Raw genomic sequence first — 15853 nt, 5'->3', positions numbered from 1 at the left:
TGGCCAGAGGCACTGAGGCTCTAGCTCTGTTCACCTATCTATGACATCTTCAAGTGCCTAGGGCTGCAACTCAGCAGAGCCTCTGCAGAGACCTTAGGCAGGAAATGATGACAGTCACCTGGGGTAACCCAGTGCCCCACCTAGCCCACCCACCTAGAGCCTGGCCAGACGAGCAGCACACCCAAGCTGGTACTCCAGATTCATGAGATTTTATTGTCATCACACTATCAGGATTCATCTTCACCAAAATCCTCCACTGGCTGCTTAAGAGTGGCTGTGACCTATAGCAAGAGGAAGCAGGCACAGACAGACCAATGTCCATAGTCGCAAGTGCCCCTGAAAGACAGGCTGGGCCAGCTGTCCCCTCCTGCCCACAGCAGATAATTCTAGACCATCAGGCAGTGAGGTTTCCTGCCCCCTAGGGACTAGTTCACATGGGGTCCCACTAAGTGTTAGGGAACCAACCCTGGCCATTTCACCACCCCAAGATCATTCACACAATGAGCCATGAAGTGCCTGTCCAGAAGGAAGCTACCTGGTCCCATAAAGAGTCTATAAGATAGAATATTTTGCCAAAGGGCCTATCCATACATGGAGCACTAAGCAAGAACAGGGCAGCCAGGTTGGCAGGTATCCAATCACCCCAGTTGATATAACTTCAAGTAAAGGGTACCCAAAGGCCTATTAGCAGCAACTTCACAAAGCAATCTCCAGAGAGTAGCAAGTAAGCCCAATGAAGTACAGGGTGAGGGATTAGTTCGAGGGGATAAGGGATCAGCAGCTGCCTGTTTCCCAATGGAAATGTTCTGCGGAGGCTTATGAAGTGCACCAGGTGCCCAGGAGTGCTCCCACCCAATAAAGCAGCCAAGAGGACCTGCCAGCATATCCCACGGAGTCCAGGCACTCCTAGGAATCAGGCTCACTGTAATGACTACAAAAACCATGTGGGTCCCTACATAGGTGGTACTAGAGCAGTGGTTCTCAACTCTCTGGGATGGGTGTCATATGACCCTTTCACAAGGTTCGCCTATGACTGTCAGAAAACACAGATATTTATATTATATCATGATTCATAGCAGTAGCAAAATTAACAGTTATGAAGTAGTAATGAAAATAATTTTATGGTTGGGGTCACCACAACATGAGGAACTGTATTAAAGGGTCAGCTTTGGGACGATTGAGAACCACTGTGCTAGAGTGCAGGACTGAAGCTGGCAGGGTCCGAGAGCAAAGTAGTAACTCAAGGGTAAGGCCTGCCTACATTCAGCACACAGAGTGTTTGGTTGGCCCTTGTGGGACCTGAGATGACCCCGTGGTCAGTGCTGTCCTGGCAGAGAGGAGGCGTGATGGTTGTGCAGTAGCTATGGGCAGGCTGTGTCCAGCTCCTCAGTCCTGTTTGTCCTCTCTCTGCCTCCAGGGGTAGATGAGCTCTCCGAAGACCAGCTTTCGGCACAGGGTACCCCAGGAGTGCTTGGGATGGCAGCCACAGCGAGGCAGACGGTAGATGTCCATCACATGGTTATAGGGCAGAGGGTTTATCTGCAAGAACAGGGGAGATATCAGTAGGGTAGTGGTCCTGGGTGCTTCAGCTGTGTCTACAGAAGAAGCTCTTGAGGGCTGGCACCTTGGGCCTGACTGGCTCTCTAGAGAATCTTTAGCTAGACAACTGTAGGGCAAACCCAGACAAACGTTTGCCTATGGAATAGCCATGCTATCTATCCTTGGAGAAGCAACCATATAGCACTTTGGTCCCCTGAGGAGGGAATGATGACAGGGGAGTTCAGTGTCTGCCCTATCCTAGAATCTACTCTGTTTCTAGGCTTCTGGGAGGAGGAGAAGGAGGAGGAGAGAGAGAGAAGGAGGAGGAAGAAGAAGGAAGAAGGAGAGGAGGAGGGGATCATGCCAGATGCTTCTGCATCTAAGAGTCTTAGACTTGGCCCAAGGTACAACTCAATACCTGGCAAGTCACCCCAAAACATGTTCTGCTCCCTTCCACAGGGACTGGAATCTGTGACTGAAAGAGCCAAGGGTTCAAGACCAACAGGAAATGACTACTTGTCATGAGGCCTTGGTAAAGTCATTTCTGTTTTATCACAACCTTGAGCACTATGGGACTCAGGGTAGCTTCATGATGTCTCTAGCCAAGTATGGGCACTCCACCCACAGGCTGGACTAGATCTCAACTATGTAGACCACAGTAAGTAGCCATAACTCTGCTGGGGAGGCTCCAGACACAGTGAGTTATAGTGCTCAGATGCCAGGGAACCTATCCCTTAGCTCCACTGGGTCCTTCTACCTCTATGTGACCTCTGGCTGCTCTAACACCACAGTATCACACCAGCTGTCCCAGGACACTGGGGGAGTCTGATGGAAGGTGGGGATCCCGGGTCTGAGTAGCAGTGAAGCATAGAGAGTTCTTACCTGCATCAGGAGTCGGAGGGGTCTGCCTGCCTCCTTTTCCAGAACTCTGAACTTCACACCAGCTATAGGAAAGCAAAGGATTTAGGAAGGTAGATGGCAATGCCCAATCAGCTTTCACTGGTCCCACGGAACGCTATGGGTCAGCAGAGGCTGTTGTAGATGGCAATTTCGGACGCTTCTAGCCCCTTTGAGCACACCCAGGAGGCAGTAGACCTGCCTGGGAACACAGGGTTCTCTCCTCCTCTACTTTCCCAGCTGCCTCTATGCTGGGTGGCAGATGCCCTGTTAATAGTTCAGTGCCCTACAGCTTCTGTGTCTGTGACTTAGGAACCCATAGCACCCCTGGCCTGTATTTTGGTTTCCAGGTCTAGGAAATGCCCAGGAAGGTTTTTTGGTTTTTTTGGTTTTTTTGTTTTGGTTTGTGGAGACAGGGTTTCTCTGTATGGCCCTGGCTGACCTGGAACTCACTTTGTAGACCAGGCTGGCCTCGAACTCATAAATCCTCCTGCCTCTGCCTCCCAGGTTCCTGAGTGCTGGGATTAAGGGCGTGCGCCACCACACCCGGCAGGAAGGTTCTTAAAAGAGCAGGAAATGAGACAGTTGTGGTGGTGCATGCCTTTAATCCCAGCACTCGGGAGGCAGAGGTAGGTAGAACTCTGTTGAGTTCAAAGCTAGCCTGGTCTACAGAGTATGTTCTAGGACTAACAGGACTACACAGAGAAACCCTGTCTTTTTTTTTTTTTTTTTTTTTTTTTAAAGATTTTATTTATTTATTATATATAAGTGCACTGTAGCTGTCTTCAGACACTCCAGAAGAGGGCGCCAGATCTCGTTACAGATGGTTGTGAGCCACCATGTGGTTGCTGGGATTTGAACTCTGGACCTTCGGAAGAGCAGTCGGGTGCTCTTATCCACTGAGCCATCTCACCAGCCCAGAAACCCTGTCTTGATAAATAAGCTAAATAAGCTGGAAATGAAGCTTACTTAAAGCCAGGCAGTGGGAAGGGTCAGAGCCATGGCCTTCCAAGCAACGTAACTGCTCTGCCCCATTTACTGGCTCCAAACTTAGAAGGAAGAGGTTCTGCACCCCAGGCTATGTCTGGGGCGACTGTGGCCCACCTGCTTTTGTGTTCTGAAGTGAAGAAGGGGGCAGAGGCTGAGTGAGGAGCATTGCAAATGAGACTCTGGCCTGGGTCCCCTGAGGTTAATGGAGAAATTAGCTAGAAGGATGTTCACAAAATGTTTTATAGGCATTCAGCAGCAGGGAGATGCCTGAAGGCAGACTTTGAAATTGGTTCAAAGCCATGGAATCTGCATGTCCCTATCAAAAGGGTCTGAGCTTGCTGATAGAGTCACCTTAGAGATCAGCTGAACTGGTGTTGAACATTGGCTATGCCAGGCGATCCTGATGTCCCTGGTGTATCCAAAGCCCTAGGGACAAATGGGTTGCTCATAACAACCTCAGGCCTAAAGGAGATAAATTCCCCGCAAGGGACATGGAACCAGAATGCAGAGATTCAGAGAGACAGCTTGGGTGATAGGTGATGATTATACAGTGCAGGGTGCTCCTGCTACAGTCTAGCAGCCCTCATTCTGGCCTGTCCCTCCAAGGGTAAGGGTCATCAAAAAGCAGACATAGCCTAGAATCACATGGAGGCAGACTTCTCTGAGTCTGAGCTATATCCTACACAGACTCTGCAGCAAGCCTCACGTATTACAGAAAGGGTGATGCCTCGGGTCTTTATGTCCCTGAACTTAACTCTCCAGGGAGAGAGAAAAGATAGCATGTGCCCAGGACCAAGTCTGTCTTCATGGCCCTGCCTACTATGCCACACATACCAATTCTTTCAGGAAGGAGACACAAGAAGTTGGCACAAGTGTTTTATAAGGCCTATGGATACATTGTATCATCTTTCAGAAGCCAGACCACCAGCACCCAACACTTACCTGCCAGCCTATAGGGTCGGCAGAGTCGAAGGCCAAGGGAGTATAGTGGCAGGGAATTGATGAGGTCTACAAGTAGATGGATTAAGCCCTGCACAGTGATCACCAGGAGCCGGAGCTGTAGCAAAGGTGACAGTCAGGGCTGAGGGCACACATTAAACAGGCCTAGGAGGAGAGAAGCCCAATAGGCTTACCTCTAGAGGAGGGCTCTTCTATGACCCCATCCACTTACTATGGGTCCCAACCTCCCCTGTAGCCAGTCTTCTCCAGGACGGAACCCCCAACTGCTTTAAGACCAGTACATAGTTTCCAGAGAGTTCAGAACAGCCATGCTGATGTGACCCCAAGAGGTAGATAGCCTGTTTCCTGTGTGCCTGGCTCAGGCAGTGACCAATCCCAAGTTGTTCTGTAGGCCCCAGGGCAGGAGGTACTGGGCTCACCAGGGTGAATACCAGGTAGTACAGAGCGGTGGTGGGTAGCAAGAAGACCAGGATGGTGAAGAGCAAGGTCCCAATGAAGAGCTGTAGGGAAAAAGGACCAGCACACCTGGCACCACAAGATCCAGGCCAGGGAGGCAACTCTATCACTGCCCACACACATCTTAAACTGCAGTTGAATTTTTTGGTCTCCTGAGCTAGCAAGGGTCACCATGTTCCCTTTACCATGAGGAGTGTGTGTCTACATACCCTGTGGACCTGGGGAAACAGGCAGTAGGGTACATAGGCAAATATGATGTTAGGGGAAACTTCATGTATCACATCTGGGTAATAAGCAAATGGAATAAGCCAAAGCAGGTCCTATGCCCACCTTGGTAAAGTCTGTAGGTCTGCAGGTACCTCCCCCTAGGACAACTGCTGGAAACTAGCTGCAGGATAGGAGTAGGTTAGTCCTTGGTAGGGTCTAAGTAGCTGCCCTGGCAGGGTCAGCAGGCTCAAAGCTGTAGGTACCTGGTCAAGGTCATAGGAACAAGAATCCACTCGCTGGCGCAGAACATTCCACTTCTTCCCCCGGAACAGACGCCAGAGAGAGGAAAGGCCATAGATCTTCAGGCAGTACAGCCTGTAGGTCACATGCTCATGAGGCCACACTTCACCCATGAGGGCCACACCTCACCTATTTGCTCACACCCTGTTGAGCGCCCACTTGCACATACACATACCTGGCACCGTAGACATAGAAGCAATAGATGTGGAAGGTGAGAAGGGCGATGATATCCGAAAAGATGGACAGAGCAACAGTCAGTCCAAGGCAGGCTGAGAGTCCCACATGCCACAGGATATGCTCAATAAAGGGGGACATAAGGTGGATATAGCCTGCAGGATGGGGTTCAGCCATAAGTAGTGCCCACTGAGGCACTGGGAGCCCATGCTTCTGAGAATGGCTACCTAATACTGCAGGATACCGGTGAGCACAAGCCCAGCCACTGGACCCAGACTTCAGCTTGAGACTTCAACTGGCCCGACACAGTTGGCTTCATACAAACAGGAGGCCAGCAAATGGAAGCAGGGGGAGACTGGGCCTGACTAGGGTTGTCTGCTCTCCTCAACCTGCCCTGCTGGGCTGCCCAACCCTGCCCAGCAGGCACTCACTTATCCACAGATGGATGTGGTACAGGAAAAAGCGGCCCAGCACCTGATCCAGTGCCCGGTTCATCTTGAGCCCGGCAGGAGCACCCATCAGCCACTGCAACAGATGCTGAAGCTCCTCAGCCACGCGCTACAGGGATATGGAGCAGGGAGGGTGACACGTCACAGAGGTAGATGAGGGGGCAGCAGGGACATGGAGCAGGGGAGGATGACACGGTCACAGAGGTAGATGAGTGGGCAGGTTGAGGACTGTCTAGAATGGGCTCCCACCCTAGCCAGTCTCTCTGGGCAGGACAAAGGCAGCCTGCACTTCCAAGGTTCAAAATCATTGTCTTTTTATTTATTTAAACAGGGTCTCCCTATATAGTTCTGGCTATCTTAGAACTCGCTGTGTAGACTCAGATGCCTCAAACTCATAGAGATCCACCTGCCTTTGCCTCTCAAGTGCCAGGATTAAAGGTGTGCACCAAAGTCGTCTAACTTTGGACAGAAACTGTGTTTCCCAAATTTGTCTGGCCACTGGACCCCTGACCCTTGACCACAGATGACTTCCAAGATTCTGGTTTGAGGAATCTTCTAACAGGCTGGAATACATAACCAATTCCTTGAGTGAGCGTGTGTCCCGATGAGACATCTACCTCAACCCGAGAACTCCCGTCATCCTCTTATACTGCTACATTAGCCCTGGACCCATAGGGTCCTAAGTCTATGATACCTGGATATTGCTCAGGTGGGACAGACCATGGCTCAATTCAAACCATACTTGGGAAATACTGAAGGCCCCCGTTAAAGACTTCACTGTACCACTTGCTACCAGAGGTTAGGGCTACCCAGCAATGGGTAGCAATCTTGGGTGAGTGACAGGGTGTTGGGCTTATCAGAGACTTGGCAAGCAGGGGAGAGTGCCGGAGGGCAGGGGCCCAAAGAAAAGACGAAACTGAGTGCAGTGAACACATGGGGACATCAGTGACAAGCAGGGTACGGGACGGGACGTCTGGCTAAGAGACGCTCTACTCTGTCACCAAGGTGAGGCCATAGCAGTAATCCTGTCTGTCTGTTTTTGAGGCCGTTTCTTTATATAGCCCTGGCTGTCCTGGAATCCACTGTATAGACCAGGCTGGCCTCAAACTCATAGAGATCTGCCTGTTTCTGCCTTCCAAGTGCTGGGATTAAAGGTCTGCACCACCACTGTCTAGTCAAGAGTAACTCTTATATCCCTACATGCTCTTCTCAAAGCCTCTTGCAATCCTGTGCAAAAGCCTCAGGACCACCAGGGAGGAGAGCAAAACCTTCTTTATAAATAGGTCTTATTTAATATTTAAAGGATAAAAGCCTGGCAGCAGAAAAAGACTCCATTTTTTAATTAAATATTTATGGGTGCTTTTTTTTCCCCAGACAAAGTTGGCCAAGAAACAGAATATAGAAACAGCCTCACCCTTTCACCCAGCTCCAGCTCCTCTTTCCTACTGGGATGACCTCCACAGATCTCACAAAGCTGAGAGGAGCCCACTGCTGCCCCAGTGGCCTCCTCTGGCCTGGCAACAAACAGACCCAGCACTCATCCGCACTGACAGCAGAAGCAGAGCCCACAAGACTTCCATAGGAGACACTGCTTTGCCTCTACTGCAGATGAGATGGAGAACTGAGGCGTTCCATGGCCAGGTAGAAATGAGGTGAAGGAACCAGCATGAATGTGCTGTACATACCATGTACGGGAGCATGGGGAGTAGAGAGGACAGCCTGTGCCTCTTGTTTCCAGTGTAAGAGCAGTCTGGCAATAGCGTGGACAGCCCAGCAACAGCCCCGAGCCAGAGTTGTCCTAAGGTTAGCTTTCACCTGGTATATAAGCTTAGCATGGAAACGGGGCCCATGAAAGCCTCAACCAAAGTGGCCCTCAGACACTGCCACCTTCAGGAAGGGGCAGCAGGCAATTCACCAATGCTGCCCTGAGAGACAGGTCCCAAGAGCTAGGAAATATCTCAGGCTGGGGCCAAAGGCTGGGTCTCTAGGGTGAGGACAGGGAAGAGCTGTTCCTGCCAGCTGAAGGACTGCCCAAGAGGATTCCCAACCCTCAGGAAGCTGGGCTCCACCCAATCCACTCACATCAGCCACAGGGACCAGGGCATTGGCCAGCTGTCCAATTCGGTTATTGCTGTGGAGCCAAGAGAGCAGCAGCAAGCCAAGGGCCACATCCAGTAGCACAGAAACCAGCACGTTGGCCTTCCTGGAAGGAAAGTCAGGGAAAGCACAGCTATAGACACAGCCTGTGACCTGAAAGGCCTGGCTGCAGGCACAGTGCAAAGTGGAGAGGAAGAAGAGGATGGGCCACCCCTCCCCACCGCATCCCCTGTATAGGAAACCATACCTCATCAGCTGCATGGGATTCTGGGCTTTCTCTGTGCTGAAGATGAGGGAGAGGTGCTTCAGCCGGTGATGGAGCTGCTCACAAGTGGAGAGCTTGCTTCTGATGAAGGTAAGTGGCCACAGCTTCCATAGCCTGGGGGGAATATAAGGGCTGAGACTGACACCTCCAGCCTTAGGTTCCTTGGTTTCCCAGCCTAGGTTTCTCACTCTAGAAAGAAGACCCAGAGCCACTCACCCTGAGCCCTTTGGTTCCACTTCAAGGCTCAGCAGGGCCCAGGCAAATGTGAAGACCAACACAGCCAAGCAAGGATGCCTAGATGTGAAACGCACAGCACCTTCCTGCCCCACCCCCAGCTGTGCTTACTGCTACCACAGAGCTGGAGCCCTCGCAGAGCCTCAGGCATACCTGAGCTCACCAGCCAATGCAAAGAGGAGTGTCAAGATAGCTGAAAAGATAGCCAGTCGTGGTAGCACGTGCCTTTAATCCCAGGACTCAGGAGGCTGAGGCAAATAGATCTCGAGTCTAAGGCCAGCTTGGTTAGGGCTACCCTTTCCCCAAAAGATGGCTGAAAAAGTAGAGGGGGAGGGGGGACTAGGTCATCTCTCATCCACCCAAGACTTGCCCTGCCTACTACATGGTAACCCAGCTCAAGCAAGGTTCTCCTGGGCTTTCCATAAGACTGAGTTCCTCACAAAGGAAGCACTGAGACATTTCCACAGATGCTCACATAGTAAGAGATGTCCTCAAGCCAAGGAAGAAGAAAATACCTGATAGCAATTGGCTCATGTGAAACAGGAGAGCAGGGTCAAAGAGCAAAAAGAGCAGCAGCACCGGGCATGGTGGCGCACGCCTTTAATCCCAGCACTCGGGAGGCAGAGGCAGGTGGATTTCTGAGTTTGAGGCCAGCCTGGTCTACAGAGTGAGTTCCAGGACAGCCAGAGCTACACAGAGAAACCCTGTCTCAGAAACCACCACCAAAACCACCACCAAAAAAAGAGCCTAGTGTTACTCAGCATTCTGAGGACTTGAGGACTTTTCCAGGCTAGCACCCATGATTCTAGAGACCCTGGGTGGGTACGACTGCTCCAAGCAACTATGGACTGGAGAGGAACTGCATTATCACCTGAAGCCAGCTGTGGGAACAACAGAAAAGAAGGGGAATGGGCTAGCCTAGACCACATAGTGAGTTTCAGGCCAGCTAAGGCTATACAGCTGAGACCCTGTCCCAAACACACAACAATCGTAAGCTAAGCTGAAGAGATGATGATCTGGAGCACTTGTTGCTCTTGTAGAGACACAGGTTTAATTCCCAGCACCCACATGATGGCAACCCCAGTTCCAGGAGATCTGTCTTGGACTTAATTTGTTGACCAGGCTGGCCTTGAACTCAGAAATCCAACTGCCTCTGCCTCCCAAGTGCTGGGATTAAAGGTGTGCACCTCCACTGTCTGGCTATTTGTAATTTTTTTTTTAAAGATTTATTTATTTTTATTATATGTAAGTACACCGCAGCAGATCTCGTTACGGATGGTTGTGAGCCACCATGTGGTTGCTGGGATTTGAACCTCGGACCTTCGGAAGAGCAGTCGGGTGCTCTTACCCACTGAGCCATCTCACCAGCCCTGTAATTTTTTTTTAAGTGCAATAACCCAGTTTTGTGTTCACCAGATTTCTTCTCGGTGCTTGAACTGTCTGCGACCCATTCTATACCTAACTGGATGGGCCTCACACACTCAGTCTCCAGGAATAGCAGCCTCTACTAAGACATCCTCTGAGATGCAAAGGGAGGGAAGGTAAGAGGAGAACTGGGTCTCAGGAACATGAGCCTCAGTATGGACCCTCTGGCTCTCAATGCCACTACACTGAAGGGAGAGCCTGTGGTTCTCAAGGGTCCAATTTCTTGTCCTACCTTTCCTGTCTGAGGCACCTACCGGCAAGCACTAGCTGCTGAGATCAGGGACAACAGAGAAGCCAGCAGCAGGCAGACAGGCCCAGAGGCCCGCTTGGCCAACTCCACAAGTATGCTGGCCTCCACTCCCTCTGATTGCCAGTGGCTCAGGCGTACGGGTGTCTCATCAAATTGGTCATTTCGGAAGAGCACCTCGCTGCGTGCCACTGTGTCAAAGATGTCAGCTAGGCCTCCGGTGCTGGCTGTGGTGTCTCCCATCTGGCAGGCAGGCAGGACTGGAGGCGGATGCAGCCAGGAGAGCAGCAGCTTGCGCTGATCATAGAAGATGAGCATGACCTGCTCTTCGGGGTGTGTGTCCAGAGGGTCAGACATCTGCGGGTAAGTGGCCTTGCAGCTCCAGAGTCTGGTACCCCTCTCCCGGCAGAGCTGCAACCAGGGATCATGGGAGAAGATGGTACCCAGGCCCTCCAGGAAATTCCCCAGGCTCTCCTGTGGTTCCTGCTGACGGTGGCACCAGGTACCTAGCACAGCCACTGGTACTTGACTGGCCTTCTGCACCTGGGCCAGGAGCTCCTTGACTTGGATGGGGATGAAGGGAAAGTGCACCACGGCCAGGATCACAGCACTGCTCTGTCCTGGGACCCACCGTCCCACTAACAGGCCACTGTCTGCCGAGGCACAGCATGTGGGGAAGAAGACCTTGAGCACCATACTGGGGGCCCTGCAAGAGAGCAGAGAGGGTTGGTTTAGAGCTGCTGTGGCTGGCAGCATAGTGCCTGCAAGATGTTGTACCCTGCTTACGAACCATTCACCCAGCCACACATTGGGAAAGCACAGTTCTGGATTTGGTGAGTCATGGCTGTGCATCTCCCAGAGACTGAACTCTTCCGATCACTGCCCCAGGAAGCAGCAGCCGTATGTGTGATGGCAGGGCAGTGCTTCCACAAGTTCTAAGGCCAGCAGCCCGAAGCAGGGCAGAGTGAGGTACTGGACAGACGCTGTTGACTGACAGCAGTGTGGGGCTGAGCCTGAGGGCTTTAATGAGAAAGGCCTCCTTATGAGTGTCATATGAGCATGTACACAAATGATAACTTTAGCAAACCAGAAGCCAGCCAGCTGTGTAATGTACACCTGTAATCCCAGCAGTGGAGAGGTGGAGGAAGGAGTGCCAGTTCAAGACCAGCCTTCAAAAGAAGGGGTTGGGGGGAGATGGCTTTTGACTAGAGTCTCAGTACTTAGGAGGCTAAAGCAGGGAGATCACTGGGTTCAAGACAAGCTAGGCCTACACATGAATTTCAGGGAATCCTGGCATACAAAATAAGGCCCTGTCTCAAACAGCGACAAACTAGATTTCCATAAGCAAGAGTTAAGATAAAATTTTAAAACCTGGGTCTGCAGAGCCACTCAGAGGTTTAGAGTTCTCATCGCTCTTGCAGAAGACCTGAGTTTGATCCCCAGCACCCATATGGTGGTTCACAACCATTCATACCTCCAGTTCCAGCAGATGTAGCACATGTGTGGTTACATACGTGCAGGCAAAACCTCATATACGTAAAGTAAATTTAAAAGGTATTAAGCCTGTTTTGGAGGGCCAGGGATGGTTTTCAATGACAGAGTGCTTGCCTAGCATGGCCAACATTCTGAATTTGATCTCAAACACCACCAAATAACCAAAAATAAAAATAAAAGTGAACCAAACAAACTTGTTTCGGGGCTCAGGAAAACTGGATGCACACCTAGATCACTGGTCCTAAGGCTGCGTGTAAGGCCCGCTTAAAGGAGCTGCTCCTCCTGTGACATGGAGCATGTTGTCGTCCTGCTGCTGCCACTGCTGAAAACTCATCAATCCCGAGCTCCGCCTAAGTCAGGATTTGAATCTCCAGCAATTCCCACCCTGGAAAACTTGGTCCCCCAACCCTCAAGAAATCCTATATAAGTTTGCTTCTCACTCAGTTTTCTGCTACTTCTGGCCCAAGCAGAGGTAGCCGCCATCTTGGGTCTTTCCCAATAAATCTCTTGTATGAGGCTTATTGTGTGGTGTGACTTTGTGCTATTCCTTGGCTCCAGACTGCCAGGACACCTTTGCCTTCAGAGCTGTAACACAGACTCAGTCTCAGAAAGTAAGTAGAGAAGACGCTGGAGGTGTAGCTCAGTGGAAGCAGCTCTGCTCTGCCCTCTGCTCGCCTGAGGTACCTCTAGGTAATACTCGTCTTTCCCAAGATGGGGCTCCCAGCAGAGCAGTATTTCTCTCCATGAGAGAATGTCAATGCATTTTCTGTGAGGGAACAGCAGCCCTCCTGACCTCTCAGGCTCTTGGCATGAGCATTAAGAACCACCACAGGGGCTGGAGAGATAGCTCAGCAGTTAAGAGCACTGACTGCTCTTCCAAAGGTCCTGAGTTCAAATCCCAGCAACCACATGGTGGCTCACAACCACCTCTAATGAGTGAGATCTGATCTGATGCCCTCTTCTGGTGTGTCTGGTGTGCTTACATGTAATAAATAAATAAATCTTTAAAATAAAACAAACAACCCACCAGAGTAGCTACAAATCCTGACCCTGTGGCCCCCACTCTGTTCCTCCCACAGAAAAGGCACTATTTGGAGATCATGGGTTTCCTTCACTTGTGCCTGCTGAACTGAACTGCTGGAATGTTTGGCAAGGTTCAGGTGCCTACATATGCCTTTCTTTAGTCAACACCGCCTCTTGCCCATGTGAAGTGAAGAACACAGCAACCGTGAGCAAAGACCCCATTTTTGGATCCTTTCCTGAGGGAGGCCCAGATCTTGGGCTGAAGCCTAGTTTCCTGGTCTAGTGTCTACACAAAACAATTGGAGCTGAGGGGTAGACAGTGACACAAGTGGTGGCGGTAGCTGTCCCATAAACAAATGCCCAGAGCTTGAAGGATCCAGATGCAGCTGCTCCCTTCCTGTCCAGCCCAAAGCTTTCACATGGACAATGTGGCAAATCTTTTTGGTTTTGATAATGAGGACTAGACCTAGGGTCTCATATGAACTATAACCCAGCCCAATGCTGAGAAGACTAATGGGACCCAGCACTGTAGGACTTCCAAATGCTGGTGCTGATTAAAAGAACAGCCCAAGCCTGAAAAAGCCGTTCCCAGGTGGGTGCAGTAAAGAAGTCTCAGGAAGCCTTTCCATAGACCTCCGAGTCAGAAGTCTCCAGTAAAACAAAACTCCAAAGAACCTGGAGGAAGCAGGCAATTGGTAGGTGTCCATAGAGAAAACCTGACGCCCAACACTAGGGCAGGCTAAATCCCCATAGCCAGTGTCAAGAACCAATTTCTCTTGTCCCTTCAGTAGGAACTGACTCCAGAAGGCCATGACATGGGGCACGGCTAAAGATACTAGAGCCATTCTGCCTGTAAGAGCCCCGGTGGGCCACTGTCATAGGGAACCCTTCAGCAGAGCCCAAACTCTTGTTCAACAACTTTGTAAGGACACAGCAGCTCAGTGAAATATCATCTGACTCTCCGGGGGGAACACTTCACACGAACTAAGGAAAAATGCTCACAACCCTGTAGGAAGAGAAATGCCCTTGATCTAATTATAAACAGATGTTTCAAAGGCTGGTTTGGAGTCTGCTCACAACTCGTGAATCCACTGTGCTGTATACACACTGTATCTATAAGCATCCTCGTTGTGGAGTATGCTTCATTTACAGTTTACCTTAAAAAAGCAAAAAAGCTCAGGTCAAAGGAAAGAAGGTGCAAGGCAGAGAGAGGTTGGAGCTCTGATCTGTGGGGTACTGAGAGAACTCAAGTTGAGGCAAATCCCCACCCTCACTCCCATCTCAGCCTCCGGATGCACTGAAGTGTAAGAAGGAGTGTGCTTACACTGGGCTGCTGGGATCCCAGCAGCAGAAAATGATGATGAAAGAGCAGGCGATCGATACAAGAGGTGAGAGGCTGGAGGAGAAGGCAGAAACCTGGGATGTGTGAACGCCTTTAAAGATGCTGATTAAAAAGAACAGCCCAAGCCTGGAAAAGCTACCTTTGCTAAGGAGGAGTCAGTTCCCTCCCCGACAGCCCATTCCCAGGAGGGTTAAATAAGAGGCCCCAGGAAGTCTCTTCACAGAACTCCAAGTCAGACTTCAGCAGCAGAGCTCCTGCTTACCTCCCCTGCAAGGAACAGGCTTGAGGGATGGCCAGCCCAGTTACGAGAGTCCTGGGACACATCATAGCTGAAACATTACTTTGTGAATCTTTGAGAGGGTTCATATTTACCCCACGTTCAAAATAAATGCCTCCTCACCCCCCTCAAAAAAAACACTTTTCTGACTAGGGATGTAGTCAGTTGGTATGGTGCCTACCTAGCCTGCACCAGACCCTGTGTTGAGTCCCCAGAACCTCATAGACCAGTAGTAGCAGTGCATATCTGTAATCAGAAGGTGTCCGAAGGACAATCAAAAATTCAAGGTCATCCTTTGCTACACTAGGATTTTGAGGCCAACCTAGCCTATAAGAGAACCTGCCCAGAAACACATTTTTCGCCTCTGTAAATGCTTTCCTTTTTCATTTCAAAAGGAGGGGGTAATCTGTTTCTGACCTTTACTGGAGTGGATAAATATGAGCCTCTCAGCCAGTGCCCCAGGAATCTTCCAGCCAGTTCCCCGCCTGGAGGGGAGGAGGGGCCTCTCGGTGCCCTCAAGTTCCGGAGAGCAGGCCCAGACCCACAACGGGTGCCGCTGAGCCTGGAGGTCAGCAGCGTGGTGGCCGCCTCTCCCTCCATCCCGGCCTCCGGTTTCCCATCTCAGAGTCTTTAGGACCAAGAGGCCTGCGCTGCCTCGGGATTTCCTCCTCTTCCTCTCCCGGCCCCGCTACCCGCTAGTGCTCACCAGCTGGTGCCCGGGGCCGCGTCCCCGAGCGGTAGGGAAGAAACTGGGTTGGGCACCGCGTTTGGCGGGCCCGGGAGGACGACCGTGCTTGCGGCTCCCAGGCCCGCCGCGGGACATCAGCACCATTTCCGCCGGCTCCGCGCGTTGTCGCGCGACGGTCCGGTCCCCAAACATGCCCGGGCTGTCCATCGCCTGGGCCCGAGAGTTCCGCGCGCGGGGCTCCTGTCATCAAAGCTACCCTCGCTGTAAATGTCCTGAAAGGTCGGGTGGATCCAACCTTTGAGGACCAAGGTAGCCGCTTTGTTCTTATCGCCTGGCCTCCTATACCCGGGCCCTTCCATCTGTTTCTATCCATTGCGAGTAGGGTGCACGCAGACCCGTGTGGGCCGCATACTCTGAAAGCAATACTCCTAACAACGCAGTAACTAATGTTTATTGAGCATCTACTTACAAGCAAAGTTTCTTTCATTGTCCGTTAATCGCCCACAACATAATGAACAGGGCATATTGATTTAACCTGCAGAAGTGACGTGTGTTGACCTCAACGTCCAGATGACAGGCTGGGTGCCACCCCACACCCTAAAGGGACAAAAGCAAGGAGCTTTTTCTTGCTTCTTCCCACATGAAGAACATGGGTGAGAACAGATTCTCACTAAGCTCTTCAAACACACACACACACACCTCCCCTTCCAGATCTCATCTGTAACATGGGAGGAAAGGCTACTGTTTTCCTGTCTTGAATGGAAGGGTATGAAAGAACCTGTGCTACCC

The 15853-nt window shown here is 51.1% G+C and overlaps 1 protein-coding gene across 3 annotated transcripts; it reads right to left on the bottom strand.

The window, feature by feature from the left end:
- Nucleotides 1-187: 187 nt before the first annotated feature.
- Pigq (phosphatidylinositol glycan anchor biosynthesis class Q) lies at nucleotides 188-15754 on the bottom strand. Of its 3 annotated transcripts, none has more exons than XM_021149360.3 (11): nucleotides 15534-15754; nucleotides 10248-10946; nucleotides 8317-8448; nucleotides 8055-8175; nucleotides 5955-6081; nucleotides 5525-5678; nucleotides 5313-5424; nucleotides 4806-4886; nucleotides 4369-4483; nucleotides 2422-2483; nucleotides 188-1539 (listed from the first exon to the last, which is right to left on the bottom strand). In XM_021149360.3, exons 2-11 carry the CDS (start codon nucleotides 10934-10936, stop codon nucleotides 1387-1389), a joined length of 1746 nt encoding a protein of 581 aa, XP_021005019.1. In that variant the 5' UTR covers nucleotides 10937-10946; nucleotides 15534-15754; the 3' UTR covers nucleotides 188-1386. The 3 variants fall into 3 exon arrangements, with proteins under 3 accessions (XP_021005019.1, XP_021005018.1, XP_021005016.1); XM_021149359.3 differs by lacking the exon at nucleotides 15534-15754 and adding an exon at nucleotides 14794-15231; XM_021149357.2 differs by lacking the exon at nucleotides 15534-15754 and adding an exon at nucleotides 15083-15231.
- Nucleotides 15755-15853: the final 99 nt, after the last annotated feature.

This window comes from Mus caroli, unplaced genomic scaffold (genome assembly GCF_978045245.1).
Source record: "Mus caroli unplaced genomic scaffold, Mus_caroli_1 scaffold_18, whole genome shotgun sequence".
NCBI classification, from domain to species: domain Eukaryota; kingdom Metazoa; phylum Chordata; class Mammalia; order Rodentia; family Muridae; genus Mus; species Mus caroli.
The sequence above is the reverse complement of the archived record's forward strand: the minus strand, read 5'-3'. Positions and strand labels throughout refer to the sequence as shown.

Coding starts and splice junctions, on each gene's coding strand:
- Pigq (XM_021149360.3), bottom strand. CDS start 10,936: ATGGTGCTCAAGGTCTTCTTCCCCACATGCTGTGCCTCGGCAGACAGT. Junction 2,484..4,368: donor CCGACCCTATAGGCTGGCAG/GTAAGTGTTGGG, acceptor GCTTTCCTATAG/CTGGTGTGAAGTTCAGAGTT. Junction 1,540..2,421: donor CCCTCCGACTCCTGATGCAG/GTAAGAACTCTC, acceptor CTGTTCTTGCAG/ATAAACCCTCTGCCCTATAA.